Genomic DNA, 20,616 nt, shown 5'->3' with positions numbered 1-20,616 from the left:
AAAAAAAACAAAAAAAAAAAAAAAAAAAACAATACCGATAATAAAAAAAACGATATTGATAATTTCCGATATTACATTTTAAAGCATTTATCGGCCGATAATATATGCTGATTTTTATTTCCTATAAAGTAGCTTTACTCTATTCTGATGTCACACACCGAATGGGCCTGCAAACAGGCAATTCCTCATATGAACTTGAGGTTGCAAATCAAAAGCTGTGCAAGAATACATTGACATTAATAACAAGTAGCACGTAAGAAAAAAACCCAACATATTTTCAGAATATCCATCCATCCATGTTTTATACCGCTTCGGGTGAGAGGCGGCGTACTCCCTTGACTTGTTAGCATGCAATCCCAGGGCACATATAGACAAACATCCATCCACCTAAATTCTCCATCTTTGGACAATTTAGAGTCTCCAGTGAACCAACATGCATGTTTTTGGAATGTGGGAGGAAGTACACAGAGAAAAACCACGCATGCGCATAGAGAACTCCACACATAGACACCTAAAAGAAGATTCTAAACCAGTGGTTCTTAACCTGGGTTCGATCGAACCCTAGGGGTTCGGTGAGTCGGCCTCAGGGGTTCGGCAGAGCCTCCGCCACGGAGGTAAAGACACATCCAGACTTATCGTGTAAATAAAAACTTCTCCCTCTTAGCGTATTATGGATACCCCCAAACAATGTTCCCTCTAATTTTCCATCTGATTTGCAGGTTGTTTGATTGATCGATTGAAACTTTTACTAGCAGATTGCAAAGGAAGAGAATACATTATATGAAACAGTACAGTTTACACAGTACTGTACATATTCCGTACAATTGACCACTAAATGGTAACACCCGAATACGTTTTTCAACTTGTTTAAGTCGGGGTCCACGTTAATCAATTCATGGTAATGTGTGTAAGGTGTGTAATTTGTTTTGAGTTCATGCACTGTGTTGGTTTTGTTCTTTGAACAAGGTGATGTTCGTGCACGGTTCATTTTGTGCACCAGTAAAAAAAAACATACCGTATTTCCTTGAATAGCCGCAGGGGCGTTAATTAATTTAAAACCTCCTGTAACTCCTGCGTTTACCGGAAACCGGCGGGATGGCCGTGCATGCGGTAATTATTTTAAAACCTCTTCTCACTCCGGCATTTACCAAAAGGAATCCATAAAATTTAGGCGTGCGCTTTGAGTGTGATGTAAGCATACCATCATGAAAAGCACATTTAATTAAAAAAAACGTTATTATGGTCTTACCTGTACTTATAAATGGAGTCCATTTGCAGCTCCTTCTGACCAAAAGCATCGATAACTTGTTTATAGAAGTCTTCATTATTTTCTTTTTTACGTTTTAAAAGTCTCTGTCTCGATGGAGATATTCCTTTAATTATTACCTCCTGCTTCGATTGAAAGTCCAGTTTAGAAAACTGTTTTATTTTAGATACCGGTATGTAATCCTCCATGTTAGAAGGAAGAAAAAAAATCTCTTGCTGCGTGTGTTCACTTCTTCTGCAGTACCGGAAGTCGCAAGAAGGACCACTAGCGCGGCAGCGCCCTCTACCACCAGGAGGCGGGAGTCATTTAATGACTTTTACAGTATTTCACACACGCAGCTACGGTATATTAATAAAACATAGCTGCTTACTGTTCTCTTTAGCATAGTGTACCGGTATTCAATAGCTTGGACCTTAAATCCTACTGAATAGCTCTTTATCTTTTTTCCTTTGTGCGATTGTAAACTACTGAAAGCAGCTTCCTCCATTTTGAAAATGAGGACAGATGCGTCACTCGTGGCGTAACGAATTTGACCCGGTGGAAGTTCTAGCCATATGCTAAATATTTTGCGAAACGAGTTTGACCCGGTGAAAATTATAGACATGCGATAATAAAATTTATATTTTGCGAAACGAATTTGATCCGGCTTCAATAATAAACCGGCGATAAGGCCAAGCATGCGTTAATTATTTTGAGGAACGAGTTTGACCCGGCAGTAATTCTAGACGTGCGAATACTATATTCCCTGCGCCAATTCAAGGAAATACGGTATACATTTTTCTTGAATTAAAAAAAAAAAACATTTTATTTTTCACTAAAGAAGGGTTCGGTGAATGTGCATATGAAACAGGTGGGGTTCGGTACCTCCAACAAGGTTAAGAACCACTGTTCTAAACAGAGTGTGCAAACTAACCACCCCTTTCAAAGATATATAATGACATGTATTTCAATTAGGGATGACATCACACATATCTAATTTGTTTGTGTTCGTATTTCTAATAGAACAATATAAAATGCTCTATTTAAGAATGTTTGCTCGTTTCACCCTATTAAATTCCTTCAATGTCAATACAATTCATTCATTCATTCTGCTTACTGGTAATTGTTTACTGGCCATTGTTCCAGGATATACAAATAGTTATTGCTACACCGATATGATGATATTCCATAGCTAAAAAGGGGATTTATATTGTGGACCCCGCTGGCTGTTTTATGACCAAATGATCTATGTGAACATTGTTTTGTACAGACAAGGGAGCACAAGTGTTTCCTACAGCTATATTTGTTCATGCTTGTCATTTCCCTGTCAATTGTTCTTCATTCTCGTGGCACCTAATAAGAAATATGTGTTTTCATTCCTCTTGTTTTGGCAGTAATCAATCAGTTTCAGTTGTCACAACCAGCGCGTGGGCTGGCCCGAGGACATATACAAGTTTTCCATATAGCCAACTTGGAAGCATTTATGCTAAAACAGAAGTGCAGTGGGTTGTATTGTGTAAATGGGGTCATTGTACTTGATGGGTTGGCATTTTACAGTAATGCTATTTAGCCAACATCAATTGATGCATGGTGTCAGAGGGGTCCTGAGAAATCTGGGTGCAATCCAGTTCACAGTGGAGCACAACAGTTCCACTGCAATGTGTATTCAGAACCGTATAAACTATTAACCTGACGACACCAGATAGTGTGTTTCACTAAACTATTTGGGGAAACTGACAAAAGGAACTGTGTGGTAAAGGGAAGGCATTAACTTACAAGCTGATTGGACAAACAACCTTTCTGGCGGATCAGTTGGGGGCAAGTCGCTTAGCAGGAACTTGATAAGATGGTGCTATCTTAATAAGAGCAGTTTACTGAATAATATCAAGAAACACATTTGAAAAGAAAGAAAAGTTATATTTCCTCATTTCTGATCAAACTCGACAACGCGGTGAACAAGTAAAAAGCACTTTAGCCTTGTTCTTAAGATCGGGGACTTCATAGAAATGTGTGTGAGGGATCCCAGCTTTTTCCTCACATCCCAAAAGCTTTGCATTTTAGATTAATTGAACACTTTAAATTGTTAGTAGGTGTAAAAGTGAGTGGTTGTCTTCAAATTGGGTCCTGTGATTGACAGGCAACCAGTCCAAGGTGTACCCAGCCTATCACACAAAGTCAGTTGGGAAAAGCTCCAGATGACCCTAATAAGAACAAGTGGCATAGAAAATGGATGGATGGATATGATAAAACTGCTCACTGTCTTTGAAGACCAGGCATAGTCGTATGATGTTCTAAACAACAAACTGTCAAAGCTCAAGGTCATACAATTCTTAAATAAAGGCTTCTGAGTCGAAAAAGATCCAGCATATCCGGTAATTCCTCAAGTTAGTGCTCTTTGTGGGTGATACCACGAGAAAATAGTACCAGGTTATGGTGGCCATGCAATTTACAACTCTTCAAGTGGGTATACTGGCATATCTCCTTAAAACAATGTGTAATTTCACAATAATCAAAACAATGGAATTGGAAAGTTAGTTTGTGCACTTTTAAAGGTTTGAATAGATTGCAATTTATATTTACACAATTTCCTATTGTACATTTTTTTATAAATCCGAAATAGTCAGGGTTTCCAGGTATGTGTTTGTTCAACCTTCAAAGCTCCACTTGACTAAAGTATTGTGACACAAGGGTTTACATTTCCATTGCAGTCCATGAGGACCCTTCTGCAAAACAAATCTAACCATGCCTGATGGACCTTGTTTTGCCCTTTCCTAAACCTTTTTCCACAAACTTAAAAGCATAGAATTGCGTAAAATGTTTTGGTATACAGACATATTAAGCTTCAAGGTGAACCCAGGAGTCTACCACAACCCAGGATTGTATACTTAATTGATTAAATGTGTATCTCAATTTTTTGGGGCCAATAAAGTATCCATTACCCTGAGATTCCCCTGTGAAGAGCTGTTCAAACAAGCTAATACAATCAGTCTCTCCCACAGTCTGTGGATAAATTACCACATGCTTTAGGTGCTAGAAGTTCTACTCAGATACAATCATACAGAGATTGATCTTATTTTGATTGGACCTAAAAAAACAACAACAATCTTTTTAAGGCCAGCGTGACTTGAATGATCTAAGCTGAAAGATGTTACCGGTATGGTCCGAAAATAAAAGCGGCTACAATCAGAGAGATCTGAGAGGCGGTCATCGCAAAGGTCACCAATTTTCAGACATCACCTGACGGTTCTCCTTTCAAAGACCAGCTGAGAGGAAGAGTCTCACCTTGAGTGGTGGAAAGATAGATAGCCTTTGTTAATTTTCAATACATCTGAAAGTGGTAATTAAGTTGCTTCCTCTCACCCCTACCAACGCCCAGTGGACTGGGATATTGGTATGCTCTGCAGAGCCAGTGAGTAATTATATTTGTAAAAATGAGTGATACAAAATACTCCCCTTTTACCAGGAGTCATTGTCCATAGAACACACAAATAGATGTAGAATATTCGTATACGTATACAGATCAATGAGCACAAATCCAAACGGAGCATCTCGAATATGCAAGCTCTGTTCTTTAGTTCCTGACCTAAAGTGAGTGACCCGACTCAAAGCTTGCTAATCATCCTGTGGTGGGTCAACAAGTGATTAACGTTCAATCATCTACACAGAGAAAGGGTGAGATGTGAAAGTTTCTAAATGGGGACTCGGGAGAATTGTGGTGTACTCTTTGAAGCAATAATTACTGTTTCAGCAGCAAGGAGCTTCAAGCTGCAGGAGGATGATAGTAACTTTGCGAACTCATCTTTAATTAGCAACACGAGTGGCAGTGTCTTAACAACATGTCCACTCCCCCCTTAGTTCATCGATTCACTGCAGAATCCCACAAATAATCAAAAAAGCGTTCTAAAAATACATGATATGTACCGTGGCTTGCCTTTAGGAAACAAAACAAATGCCGCATCTATATTTCATAGCACGTCGCTAAATGAGATCCATTGAAAAGCTGTGGACAACGATAACTGCAGATGTGGTGCAACGCCAACAAAACAATCTGAAAACATATGAATAAAACATTCATCAGTGACATTTAGAAAGGTTTTAGCCCAATTTGTCGCAAGATGCTGGTGTAAACGTTGTTGTTTTTTGTCCATTGACGGCTTTAAAAAAGGGTTCAGTACAGATTTGTTAGTGAGGGCTGCAGTTGCCTTTTGTTTCTGATGACGGAGTTAAATATTCACACTGTTGTGTGCGTTTCAAAAAAGGTTTTTTGCAATATTAATGCCATATTCCGATTGCTTGTGCATGGCATTAGAGCTACTGTATATTAGTGTATGAAAACATGGTTGGAGTTGCCTTGTCTGCTTTCACTTTAAACTCATTATCTTGTCTAATTCTCTTCGCCGCAATTATTCCCTCATCCCTTGAAGCGGCCTAATTAAAACAGCTTTTCATAATCTTTCTTTCTTTCTTTATTTGTCTATTTACATTAAATTGCTTCCCCTTGTGAGTGACCAAATTGCTGATTTTATGTATTATATTAAAAGAAGATGGTGCACAGCACTTGACTTAAAGCATCGCTAGAGGTGAAGTAACATCTGAAGCATTTTCCCCGTCTCTAACTGTCAGATGACCTCGTAGATGAGTGTGTGGTTCTTAACTAGGAGTGTAGTGGCAGATGAAATGCCTCCATTAACCTACTTAGTAGGCTACTTTTTATTCCTAATTATCACTCAGCCTATTTAATGAGTATCGTGCAACCCACAAAAATGAACACGATCCGTGCGGTGATGCTTGTGCAAAACTTTACATTTGGAATTTAAATTTGTTTGAAGAATTTGAATTTGAATTGAATTGGGACTACCTGAAAGGATGTTGAACTGGAATTAGACTTGCGTTTACAGAAAATGGGATTAAAGTCATATAAATTATTTGTAGCTCTATAACGGGGCACAGTTTTCATTCAAATTTGACTTCTGATTGACTGATTTATTGATAGTTATACTTATTGTAGTTATCACCAAGTCTGTTAATTAGTTCATGCAAACTACCGTATTTTTCGGAGTATAAATCGCTCCGGAATATAAATCGCACCGGCCGAAAATGCATAATAAAGAAGGAAAAAAACATATATAAGTCGCACTGGAGTATAAGTCGCATTTTTGGGGGGATTTTATTTGATAAAACCCAACACCAAGAATAGACTTTTGAAAGGCAATTTAAAATAAATAAAGAATAGTGAACAACAGGCTGAATAAGTGTACGTTATATGAGGCATAAATAACCAACTGAGAACGTGCCTGGTATGTTAACGTAACATATTATGGTAAGAGTCATTCAAATAACTATAACATATAGAACATGCTATACGTTTACCAAACAATATGTCACTCCTAATCGCTAAATCCCATGAAGTCTTATTACAGCTAGTCTCTTACGTGAATGAGCTAAATAATATGATTTGATATTTTACGGTAATGTGTTAATAATTTCACACATAAGTTGCTCCTGAGTATAAGTCGCACCCCCGGCCAAACTATGAAAAAAACTGTGACTTATAGTCCAAAAAATACGGTACCTAAAAATGAGGACAAACAACTGTGATATACACTATTTTGCCAAAAGTATTTGGCCACCCATCCAAATGATCAGAATCAGGTGTCCTAATCACTTGGCCCGGCCACAGGTGTATATTAAGCACTTAGGCATGGAGACTGTTTGTACAAATATTTGTGAAAGAATGGGCCGCTCTCAGGAGCTCAGTGATTTCCAGGGTGGAACTGTCATAGGATGCCACTTGTGCAACAAATCCAGTCGTGAAATGTCCTCGCTCCTAAATATTCCAAAGTCAACTGTCGGCTTTATTATAAGAAAATGGAAGAGTTTGGGAACAACAGCAACTCAGCCACCAAGTGGTAGGCCACGTAAACTGACAGACAGGGGTCAGCGGATGCTGAAGCGCATAGTGCAAAGTCAGATTCTACAGAGCTCCAAACTTCATGTGACCTTCCAATTAGCCCACGTACAGTAGGCAGAGAGCTTCATGGAATGGGTTTCCATGGCCGAGCAGCTGTTCTAAGACATATATCACCAAGTCCAATGCAAAGCGTCGGATGCAGTGGTGTAAAGCACGTCAATACTGGACTCTAGAGCAGTGGAGACGCCTTCTCTGGAGTGACGAATCACGCTTTTCCATCTGGCAATCTGATGGACATGTCTGGGTTTGGAGGTTGCCAGGAGAACGCTACATTTCGGACTGCATTGTGCCGAGTGTGAAATTTGGTGAAGGAGGAATTTTGATGTGGGCTTGTTTTTCAGGAGTTGGGCTTGGCCCCTTAGTTCCAGTGAAAGGGACTTTGAATGCTCCAGGATACCAAAACATTTTGGACAATTCCATGCTCCCATATGTGAGTCAAGGTGGCCAAATACTTTTGGAAATATAGTGTATGTTTGCTGGGAGAATGGTAGGTCACACTTTTAAAAAGCGATGACGTTCATCCAGCTTAGTGCTAATTTCCCCATCATGCTCTGATTTCTCTCTAGCCTTGGTTTTATTTGCTCTATATGAGTGTGTCTGTAATAACAGTTAAAGCCGCACCGTGGGGAGATTATCGGACCATGCTACATTATCACCCAAGCACATGCACTACTTCTTTTCTGCTCGTCTCTCAAAAGGCTCTCACCCAGAGACCAACGTTGTGTGTTTGTGCATGTAAGCAAAGCATGTGCACGAATCCATGTTGCGCTGCATGTGTGTTTGTATGTGAATCATCACATACGTGCGCTTTCTTGGAGTACTGGCATACCCTGTTTGGAGAGTGTGTGTGCATGCATGTAGAATGACATTTAGCGAAATGTGGCAGTGAGAGTAGCAACAGCTGACTCATAAATGAAGTGCCATACAGGAAATATGAGCAAGCATGCGTATGAAGCTTACATGCTGAGTCTTACACCGGCAGCGGGGACAGATCATGTCAGTGTTTCCCACACATTCATTTATTTGTGGCGGCCCGCCACGAAATAATTAAGGCCGCGACAAATAGATTTTATTTTATTTTATTTTATTTTTTTATTTTTTTTATTTTTTGTCCTGTCCAGCTTCTCAGGCAAACCATATAGTTGATGTAGATGCCCATATCAGCTGTTCAGATTTACTTTACAAAAGAGAAGTGATGGATCAAGATTTTTGGAGCTCTTTGTTGAGTGGATCAGGGGCCGTACTTATCAAGCTTCTTAGAGTACCATTTTACACTTAAGTCCTGAGAATTTGCGAAATTTAGTCCTACTCTCAAACTTAAGAATAAAAGCTTTTTATCAACGTTCTTAAGTCTAAGAATCACTCCTACTCTCCACGATATTTAAGAGACCTTCAGAGGTGTCTTAAGTGGTTAGGAGTTGCCAGCAGGGGATGGCACTGAGGCAAGAGAGACGTGCGCGAACGTTCAGGGAACGGAACAATGTTTTTTTTTTTTTTTATGACGAGCAGCTGATCAAACGGTATCGTTTAGACAGAGCGGATATTATTTTTGTCACAGATTTAATACTTTTCGATTCCTTGTTGATTTCTGCATGTGTCTGCAGTGGGCTAGTATATATAGAGCCACCCACACCAGTTTCAAATTAGTTGCCTAATTAATGAATTGGAAAGAAAATGTTATGACAGTAGCGTATGTGTGTGGCCGTGAGGTGAGTGACGTCAGTGAGTGTGTGGGCGATAGAAGAGAGGGAGCGGTAGCGTGAGTGCCGGCGGGGACTAGTTTGTTTTGTATTATTTTGTAGTTTATTGTCAAAATATACACTCCCATTGTCCACTTAAATATTTCCAAGATATTTCTTTATTCTTAGACAACGGATTCCCTTCCGTGATTGGTCATTTCTATGGACACAGAAATTACGTCACCTAAAATTCAGTTTACGGCACATAGTAATGTCGTAATTCAGCTCTGAGTGTGACACTTAAGATTCAGTCCTACACTTCGCTGAAAGTGTGAGTAGGACGCTTGATAACTAACTTTTAAGTGCAGCTTTCAGCGAAGAATTTATTTACTCTTAAGTCAACTCTTAGCAGACTTCTTAGGAGTAATTCTAAGAAGCTTGATAAGTACGGCCCCAGATGTTTGATGAAGCTCTGTGTCTATCTACCACCACTACTGTTTTCTGTTTGTTTGTTACTGACTGTGGCAGGACACCTCTGCCTCTGTTTCACTTTATGTTGCTGGTAAATAATATGGTTGTAGTAGTAGGCTAAAGTTAAATTATTTAAAGGGGAAGAGCTTAAAGAGACATTTTAGCTTTTATATTTTTATAAGATATATTTTTTTGTAAGAACCACAATTAATAAATATATTTCAGTGAATAACTTATTGTTCAAATCTGTATATAAATATGTACATATGTAATTATATTGTAAAATGGATGGATGGATGGATGGATGGATGGATGGATGGATGGATGGATGGATGGATGGATGGACGTTTAAAACAAAACTGTTATTATTAATTAGTAAGTATATATTTTTTGAGCCTTTTTAGAGAAAATCATATCATTGTAGTCAATTATGCAAATTACTCGATGATGCCATGGTGACCACGCCCATAGCCACACCCCCACCGCCACAGGTATCTTGGCAGTTTATGGGAAACACTGCATGTTCAGCCAGGATTCTACAGAGCCACATTACCACCCATGCAAGGTTGATGACAATGCTCAAATTGACAGAACACAAAAATAGCCGGCGAAAAAATGTTCAAGGCGAGCCGCCCTAATGACAAAATCGATAGGATGTAGCACTCACATCTCAATCAAAAACAGTTTGGGGTTGTAATCTTGTCAAGTTTGTTTCACAATAAAGCAACACTCCCTCAGTCCACATCTTATAATCTGACAACAACAGGGCAACACGGGAGCACCTATAATATATACAGGGTGCATCTGTTATATATAATTCATACTAAAGGTCAGTAGGTCCCATTCAGCAACCGTTCTTAAGAACACATTTTGTTCCTAGGCCCACTTACGATGTTTATAAGGAGATTTTTGTATTCACCAATGTTTTCTTAGCTGAGATTTATTCGTAGGTAAGAACAAAATCTACGATTGCTCCAGAGCACTCTTAGGGTGGCCTATTTGTTATTAAGTGTGACAAGTTCCCTTACTTCTATTGTCTAATGTTACATTAATATCATAGATAGATAGATAGATAGATAGATAGATAGATAGATAGATAGATAGATAGATAGATAGATAGATAGATAGATGGATAGATAGATAGATAGATAGATAGATAGATAGATAGATAGATAGATAGATAGATAGATAGATAGATAGATAGATAGATAGATAGATAGATATATAATGATAGTGATAGTTAGTGATTGGTGACTCTTTAAAAGACCAACAGACCTCTCACACCCTGTTGCAACTCAACTCACACAATGGCAATGCTTTTGCTGCTACTGCAAGATGCCGCAGATCGTGCCCTGGGAAGGGAGCGCATATTTCACGACCATGTAGACCTATTTGCCCGAAGTGACAAATATTTATTTGAACGCTTTAGGCTACCTCAGCTGTCCCCCCTTTCTTAAACTTACATTTTGGCATCAGGTATTTCCCCCGCGGGATAATACAAATTGTTCTTCTGTAATCTATTTGTTGTTTTCTCCGTGTGTTTGATGTTCGGCTTTTCCGCCGGAATTGTGCCCTTATATGAGGAGTTAAGGGTGTTTACTTATGCAAATACAGTATTAAGGGTGTTTACAAATGCATATTGGGGTAATAAGGGCGTGTTTATATGCAAATAATGATAGACACGAACGTGCTAACCATTTGGCATTCAGCAACTTAAGAACAGCAGGTGGGAACAATTTGGGTGTTTAAGAACACGTCATGAATTTGAATGGACTCTTCTTAGGAAATCACTTAGGAAGAAAGATAAGAGGAAAAGTTAGGATTATTATTGCTGTATGGGGCCCAATGTTAATACGATTTCAGACATTGATATTATCATATATTATAAAAACGGCCAATTCTCTTTTCTGACTTGATGACACTACTTTCACTGTAATACTCTATATATAGGCCTATATATAGGCCTGCTTCCCGTTTCATTAGGTATACCCGCAGGGGATCAGTCAATCATAACTTCCCACTACTTTGTGGAGTCCACAAACTGCTCACAGTTGACAGCTACGCCATCTGTTCAAAGTATGTTATGCTTGCGGTACTCTAGCTTCTTCGTCCCGTAATTAGTTAAAATAAAATCAATGAACTACTGTAGATGAAACACTTTCAGTCGTCACAAGCACAATTAAATACAACTGTTTCAGGCTGGATTTGAACGTTGCCAACATTAAAGCCCGTCTCACATCTTCAGGAAGACTATTCCATATTTTAGGAGCCTAAAACTGAAACACAGTTAATAACAAACACGTCTTTTCTCCGAGCAACAGGAAGCCAGTGCCGTGACCTAAGCACTGGAACTGACATGGTCGTATTCCCTGGTTCTAGTTAGGACTCGAGCAGCAGCATTCTGGATGTACTGCAGCTTCTTTACAGCTCTTTTAGAGAGCCCAGTGAGAAGGTGATAACAGCATTAATTTATGTTTATACTCAAGAACAAGCAATGTTACAAAAGTAAGAAGCAGTAACTAACTTATAATTTATACTATGGCTATTTGAGACACATTTAAATTTATATAGGGCCAATATGAGCTACACTTAGCAAACATGTTTATATGGTAATAACATTGCTGAATATGTATTTTGACTGATGTTTATTTATGCACCAAATACTTGATTCTCAATTCATTTCTGTGACGGATCCATGAAGGAGAAAACTATTTTCTACGACCCCCCTGATTTTAATTACTATTGAGAACATGATAATATTTATTTGTGTATCTGTACAATATTCTTTATACAAGCTGCTGATGACAACTTCCTCATCTTTCCGCCCCTGTTAGCTCTGTACGCGTGTGTTCCTGTGTACTTACTACTTCTACTGCACAAGGGGTGCCTGTTGGTTGGATTGAGCACTGCTGCCACCCAGCTGCGTGCTTGTGTATTGTTCTAACATGAATACTAATACTAATAACGAAAATCTGCCCTGCGTACCCTTCCGCCCGAGTGCAGCTGGGATAGGCTCCAGCACCCCCGCGAGGGACAAGTGGTAGAAAATGGATGAACGGATAATGACAATCTCCCCTATTGCTCACGACCCTACAGGGGGGTGCCAACCCACTGTTTAAGAAATACTTATTTATTCCAACGGATGAGGAAAGCAACAATTGGGGTTACTGTGAAGGACTTTGAAAAATGACTTTGCTCTGAATAATAAAAAAATAAAAAGATGTTCAACGGTCTTAATCTTAATGAAGAAAACAACATAAAGGACATGACCTGCGCTGTGATTGATATGAATAAAATGAGTAGAATGTTTGATTAGTGTGCTAACAAATTCCATTTTGTGTTGCTGCAGCTGTTTCCATGGAGCTCACTCCTTTGCTTTAGCTCCCGTGTCCCTCTTCCGTACCCCTTCCACACACGCACACACACACACGCACACACACACACACACACACACTCTTACATGCACACAAACACTACATGTCTGAAAGAAGATTCAGCTTTGTGAGTCAATCTGCAACCAAATGCAACTTAGGCTCGGAACTCATCATTTGTCTCCTTGCCTCCAACTCTCACTATTTTAAATGACTTACATTTAAAATGATTTTTAACGTCACACAAGACACATGCCTAAAAGAGTCGTTTCCACCCTATTTAAATGCAGTGTCTCAGTTAATTGCCAAGTGGGTCGTCGATTTGAAAAAAATAAACGCCCCAATAGAATTCTCTTTTTCTCACCCCTAAGAAAAACAAAAAACACACATGCATGAGTTAAATACGGAGTCCATTAAAACCCAGTTGCTAACCAAAACAGCAGCACCTACCAAATTAAGTACGGCCCTGTCTCTATCTCTTGGGCTAAGGTCCTTCCGGTTAGTTCCACCCAGGTTGCCTGGGTCTAGCCTGCCTTTGTTCTTGCCATGTTTAACATTATTTGATAAACAGTGGTTTCTCGGTTTTCTTTATTAATCCATTGCAAAGTTTACGTTGAAAACCAAATCGTATGAAATCCGAAAAAAAAAAATTCCCACAGGAAACAACGTAAATCCAATTAATCTGCCACAAACACGCAAAAACTGTTTCCTCCACCAATAAATGCCTGACCCCCAACAGGAGCCTGGCTTGGTCAGTTCCATTACAGTACATTACTAATATGTATTAATATTTTACATTTAAAACACTTCCGTCTAGATTACATGTATTGGCTAACTCAGGGCATTCAATCGATCGCATGGACTGTTGGGTTTGTCTTAGAATACGTTCTGCAGACTATCTGACCAGTCTAAGTGATCGGCTGAATGCCTTGAGATTAGAGATGTCCGATAATATCGGACATCTCTAATCTCAAGCATATAACGCATATATCGGCCGATAATATCGGCCGATATATGCGTTAAAATGTAATATCGGAAATTATCGGTATCGGGTTTTTTTATTATCGGTATCGTTTTTTTTTTTTTTTAAATTAAATCAACATAAAAAACACAAGATGCACTTACAATTAGTGCACCAACCCAAAAAACCTCCCTCCCCCATTTACACTCATTCACACAAAAGGGTTGTTTCTTTCTGTTATTAATATTCTGGTTCCTACATTATATATCAATATATATCAATACAGTCTGCAAGGGATACAGTCCGTAAGCACACATGATTGTGCGTGCTGCTGGTCCACTAATAGTACTAACCTTTAACAGTTTATTTTACTAATTTTCATTCATTACTAGTTTCTATGTAACTGTTTTTATATTGTTGTACTTTCTTTTTTATTCAAGAAAATGTTTTTAATTTATTTATCTTATTTTACTATTTTTTTTAAAAAGTACCTTATCTTCACCATACCTGGTTGTCCAAATTAGGCATAATAATGTGTTAATTCCACGACTGCATATATCGGTTGATATCGGTATCGGTTGATATCGGTATCGGTAATTAAAGAGTTGGACATTATCGGAATATCGGATATCGACAAAAAGCCAATATCGGACAACCCTACTTGAGATTACAATGACCTGGATGAATGAGAAAATCCATAGACATGTATTGGCTATGCTTTAGTGTAAATTTTACTCCACACTCACATTTACCACCAATTTTTTGAGTCTGTCTGCAAGATGTTCATTTGTGGAGGCGTGCCCAGATAGCCTTTCAAATGTCTATTCTTGGTGTTGGGTTTTATCAAATAAATTTCCCCCAAAAATGCGACTTATACTCCAGTGCGACTTATATACCGTATTTTTTCGGAGTATAAGTCACACCGGAGTATAAGTCGCACCTGCCGAAAATGCATAATAAAGAAGGAAAAAAACATATATAAGTCGCACTGGAGTATAGGTCACATTTTTGGGGGAAATTTATTTGATAAAAGCCAACACCAAGAATAGACATTTGAAAGGCAATTTAAAATAAATAAAGAATAGTGAACAACAGGCTGAATAAGTGTACGTTATATGAGGCATAAATAACCAACTGAGAACGTGCCTGGTATGTTAACGTAACATATTATGGTAAGAGTCATTCAAATAACTATAACATATAGAACATGCTATACGTTTACCAAACAATCTGTCACTCCTAATCGCTAAATCCCATGAAATCTTATACGTCTAGTCTCTTACGTGAATGAGATAAATAATATTATTTGATATTTTACGGTAATGTGTTAATAATTTCACACATAAGTCGCTCCTGAGTATAAGTCGCACCCCCGGCCAAACTATGAAAAAAACTGCGACTTATAGTCCGAAAAATACGGTATGTTTTTTTTCCTTCTTTATTATGCATTTTCGGCCGGTGCGACTTATACTCCGGAGCGACTTATATTCGGAAAAATATGGTAAGCATATAAAGTCAACCTGTTTTCCACTCTAGTATTACTTTAATGTACAAATAAGCACGTCCACCTCGCTGTTGATGTCACAACGTGGTCAGACTGCAAAACCCCACATGTGGAGACATCCAAAATTGCGTGCAAGCTCACGCCCAAATGCATGAATCTTATGGTTTGATTCAACCCGACTATCCAACATCATAACAATTATAAGTACAAACCCTGTTTCCACATGAGTTGGGAAATTGTGTTAGATGTAAATATAAACGAAATACAATGATTTGCAAATCATTTTCAACCCATATCCAGTTGAATATGCTACAAAGACAACATATTTGATTTTCAAACTGATAAACTTTTTTTTTTTTTGCAAATAATCATTAACTTTAGAATTTGATGCCAGCAACACGTGACAAAGAAGTTGGGAAAGGTGGCAATAAATACTGATAAAGTTGAGGAATGCTCATCAAACACTTATTTGGAACATCCCACAGGTGAACAGGCAAATTGGGAACAGGTGGGTGCCATGATTGGGTATAAAAGTAGATTCTATGAAATGCTCAGTCATTCACAAACAAGGATGGGGCGAGGGTCACTACTTTGTCAACAAATGCGTGAGCAAATTGTTGAACAGTTTAAGAAAAACCTTTCTCAACCAGCTATTGCAAGGAATTTAGGGATTTCACTATCTACGGTCCGTAATATCAAAGGGTTCAGAGAATCTGGAGAAATCACTGCACGTAAGCAGCTAAGCCCGTGACCTTCCATCCCTCAGGCTGTACTGCATCAACAAGCGACATCAGTGTGTAAAGGATATCACCACATGGGCTCAGGAACACTTCAGAAACCCACTGTCAGTAACTGCAGTTGGTCGCTACATCTGTAAGTGCAAGTTAAAACTCTCCTATGCAAGGCGAAAACCGTTTATCAACAACACCCAGAAACGCCGTCGGCTTCGCTGGGCCTGAGCTCATCTAAGATGGACTGATACAAAGTGGAAAAGTGTTCTGTGGTCTGACGAGTCCACATTTCAAAATGTTTTTGGAAACTGTGAACGTCGTGTCCTCCGGACCAAAAAGGAAAAGAACCATCCGGATTGTTATAGGCGCAAAGTTGAAAAGCCAGCATCTGTGATGGTATGGGGGTGTATTAGTGCCCAAGACATGGGTAACATACACATCTGTGAAGGCGCCATTAATGCTGAAAGGTACATACAGGTTTTGGAGCAACATATGTTGCCATCCAAGCAACATTACCATGGACGCCCCTGCTTATTTCAGCAAGACAATGCCAAGCCACGTGTTACATCAACATGGCTTCATAGTAAAAGAGTGTGGGTACTAGACTGGCCTGCCTGTAGTCCAGACCTGTCTCCCATTGAAAATGTGTGGCGCATTATGAAGCCTAAAATACCACAACGGAGACCCCCGGACTGTTGAACAACTTAAGCTGTACATCAAGCAAGAATGGGAAAGAATTCCACCTGAGAAGCTTCAAAAATGTGTCTCCTCAGTTCCCAAACGTTTACTGAGTGTTGTTAAAAGGAAAGGCCATGTAACACAGTGGTGAACATGCCCTTTCCCAACTACTTTGGCACGTGTTGCAGCCATGAAATTCTAAGTTAATTATTATTTGCAAAAAAAAAACAAAGTTTATGAGTTTGAACATCAAATATCTTGTCTTTGTAGTGCATTCAATTGAATATGGGTTGAAAATGATTTGCAAATCATTGTATTCCGTTTATATTTACATCTCACACAATTTCCCAACTCATATGGAAACGGGGTTTGTAAGACAAGAAAACAAATCATCATAGGTCTCTTTTAAACACAACATTACCACAGCTCACAATCTGTGGTTTTAATGTTCAATGTCACAGCAACCCAATGAAGGTGTGGATGACAGGTAATAAAACAATCGCTTACCAAGAACTCCAACACGGTAGTTGAGGGTGATAACGATGACATTCCCGTAGCTGGCAAGGACGCTGCCGTCGATCATGTTGCCCGTCCCCTCCATGTAGGATCCCCCGTGGATGTAGACCATCACAGGCTTGGCCCCGGTGTCTCGTATGTCTGCAAGAGCGGCCATCGTTAACACATTCACATCGAAGGGCCACACATTGAAGCCACGGCGGCTCAGTTCATACTCGCGTAGGCTTGATGGTGGACAAACTGACGGTCACCTCCCAGATACCAACGTTAATGGGCACCGAATCATCATTATAGTGTATCTCCTCCACGAGAATGTCAACTCATTAGATGGCAGTTCAATTATATTAAAGTAATTGGCCATTTCTGCTGCAAACGACGTCTAAGTCACCTCTTGGAAAACAAACTATTAGGCTGGTGTTTGGTGTTCCTGGAAGCAGGCACATCTGCCAAATATGTGCAGGAAGAAAGCTATTAAGGGAGAGAGGAGATAGCTACTCTGACATATTCCCTAACCAAGAGGGGCTACTTTGGCTTGACAGTGACTGCAAAAAACCCCCACAGTTGCTAATTATACAATGCACCTTTTTTTGTGCACTGGCCTAACTCATTTACACAGAGGTGCGATATACAAACATGAAGGTTTTTTTTTTTTTCCCCAACCGCAGATAGATGGCCAGCTGGATGGACACTCCGGCCAGATAAAGCACATTCACAGCGGGAAGAAAAAAGCCTCTGTCTGAGGAATCGACCGAATTAGTGAGCGGCGAGCAGGAGCAGACAAGACAAGAAACTCTCTCTCATTTTCACCTCCTCCCCTCACTTTGTATCACTTTCACTTGCACAGACTCTCCCCTGTCTGCCTCCTGCCTTTCTTCCACCACTTCCCCACTCACTCTCTCTCTTTTTTTGCCTAGGCTTTGAGAGTGGTGCGAATGAGATGGGGTGCAAGGGGCAAAGAGTGAGGGAAAGGTAAAAAAAAAAAAGTTGAGAAAAGAAAGATGATAGAGCAGTGGTTCTTAACCTTGTTGGAGGTACCGAACCCCACCAGTTTCATATGCACATTCACCGAACCCTTCTTTAGTGAAAAATAAAATGTTTTTTTTTTTCAAATCCAAGACAAAGTTGTATGTTTTTGGTAACACTTTAGTATGGGGAACATATTCTAAGTGACAAAGACTTAATTTACAGATTTTTTGGACACTAGGGGAACATATTCTAAGTAACAAAGACTTAATTTAGAGTTATTTAGTTAGGGTTAGAGGGTTAGGGTTATAATAAGGCCATGCCGAATAAGGCATTACTAAGTACTTAATAATGACTACTTAAGAGTAGGGATGTCCGATAATGGCTTTTTGCCGATATCCAATATTCCAATATTGTCCAACTCTTTAATTACCGATACTGATATCAACCGATACCGATATCAACCGATATATGCAGTCGTGGAATCAACACATTATTATGCCTAATTTGGACAACCAGGTATGGTTAAGATAAGGTACTTTTTAAAAATAATAATAAAATAAGATAACTCAATTAAAAACATTTTCTTGAATAAAAAAGAAAGTAAAACAATTAAAAAAACAGTTACATAGAAACTAGTAGTTAATGAAAATGAGTAAAATTAACTGTTAAAGATTAGTACTATTAGTGGACCAGCAGCACGCACAATCATGTGTGCTTACGGACTGTATCCCTTGCAGACTGTATTGATATATATTGATATATAATGTAGGAACCAGAATATTGATAACAGAAAGAAATGGGGGGAGGGAGGTTTTTTGGGTTGGTGCACTAATTGTAAGTGTATCTTGTGTTTTTTTATGTTGATTTAATTAAAAAAAAAAAAAAAAAAAAAAAAAAAAACGATACAGATAATAAAAAAACAGATACCGATAATTTCCGATATTACATTTTAACGCATTTATCGGCCGATAATATCAGCAGGCCGATATTATCGGACATCCCTACTTAAGAGCCAATATGTTATTAATTTGCATGTTAATAAGCAACTAATTAATGGTGAATATGTTCCCCATACTAAAGTGTCACCATGTTTTTTTTACCGTTGCACAAAATGAACCGTGCATGAACATCACCTTGTTCAAACAACAAAACCAACACAGTGCATAAACTCACAACAAATTACACACCTGCAAATCAGTGTGACTTCTGCTGTTGCCGTATCCGTAATACGCCGATAGGGCAAAGTTCCGCCGAACCCCTGAGCCGACTCACCGAACCCCTAGGGTTCGGTCGGACCCAGGTTAAGAACCACTGCGATAGAGGCATAGAATATCAACATTTGGTAACACTTTAGTATGGGGAACATATTCACCAGTACTTAGTTGCTTGTAAACATGCTAATTAGTAACATATTGGCTCTTAATTAGTCATTATTAAGTACTTATCAATGCCTTATTCTGCATGGCCTTATTATACAACCAGGAAGCCGGTAACACTTTAGTATGGGGAACATATTCACCATTACTAACCCTAACCCTAACCCTCTAACCCTAACCCCAACACTAATCCTAACCAAATAACTCAAAAATAAGTCTCTGTTACTTAGAATATGTTCCTCTAGTGTCCAAATAACTCAACATAACGTCTGTGTTACTTAGAATATGTTCCCCTAGTGTCCAAATAACTAAAATTGAGTCTTTTTTACTTAGAATATGTTCCCCTAGTGTCCAAATAACTCAAAATTAAGTCTTTGTTACTTAGAATATGTTCCTTAGTGTCCAAATAACTCAAAATTAAGTCTGTTACTTAGAATATGTTCCCCTAGTGTCCAAATAACTCAAAATGAAGTCTTTACTTAGAATATGTTCCCCTAGTGTCCAAATGACTCTAAATTAAGTCTTAGTTACTTAGAATATGTTCCCTTAGTGTCCAAATAACTCAAAATTAAGTCTTTGTTAATTAGAATATGTTCCCCTAGAGTCCAAATAACTCAACATTAAGTCTGTGTTACTTAGAATATATTCCCTTAGTGTCCAAATAACTCAAAAGTAAGTCTTTGTTAGTTAGAATATGTTCCCCTCGTGTCCAAATAACTCAAAAGTAAGTCATTGTTACTTAGAATATGTTCCCCTAGAGTCCAAATAACTCTAAATTAAGTCTTTCTTACTTGGAATGTGTTCCCCTAGTGTCCAAATAACTCAAAATTAAGTATTTACTTAGAATATGTTCTCATAGTGTCCAAATACCTCAAAATTGAGTCTTTGTTACTTAGAATATGTTCCCTTAGTGTCCAAAAAACTCAAAAGTAAGTCTTTGTTACTTAGAATATGTTCCCCTAGTGTCCAAATAACTTTAAATTAAGTCTTTGTTACTTAGAATATTTTCCCCTAGTGTCCAAATAACTCAAAATTAAGTCTTTGTTACTTAGAATATGTTCCCCTAGTGTCCAAATAACTCAAAATTATTTGTTACTTAGAATATCTTCCCCATACTAAAGTGTTACCCAACATTTTAAAGAGACT

General features: G+C 38.6%; 1 protein-coding gene across 3 annotated transcripts in view; it reads right to left on the bottom strand.

Moving 5' to 3' along the window:
- LOC133649045 (neuroligin-3) overlaps positions 1-20,616 on the bottom strand; it is a 647,322-nt gene that overhangs the window by 448,113 nt on the left and 178,593 nt on the right. For all 3 annotated transcript variants that reach the window (XM_062045739.1, XM_062045740.1, XM_062045741.1), the window contains one exon: positions 17,120-17,269. In XM_062045739.1, the coding sequence (XP_061901723.1) occupies positions 17,120-17,269 (150 nt within the window). The remainder of the gene's footprint in view (positions 1-17,119; positions 17,270-20,616) is intronic.

The sequence above is a fragment of the Entelurus aequoreus genome, linkage group LG04 (assembly GCF_033978785.1).
Source record: "Entelurus aequoreus isolate RoL-2023_Sb linkage group LG04, RoL_Eaeq_v1.1, whole genome shotgun sequence".
Lineage (NCBI taxonomy): Eukaryota > Metazoa > Chordata > Actinopteri > Syngnathiformes > Syngnathidae > Entelurus > Entelurus aequoreus.
Note: the sequence above shows the minus strand (reverse complement) of the source record. Positions and strands in the feature narration are given on the sequence as shown.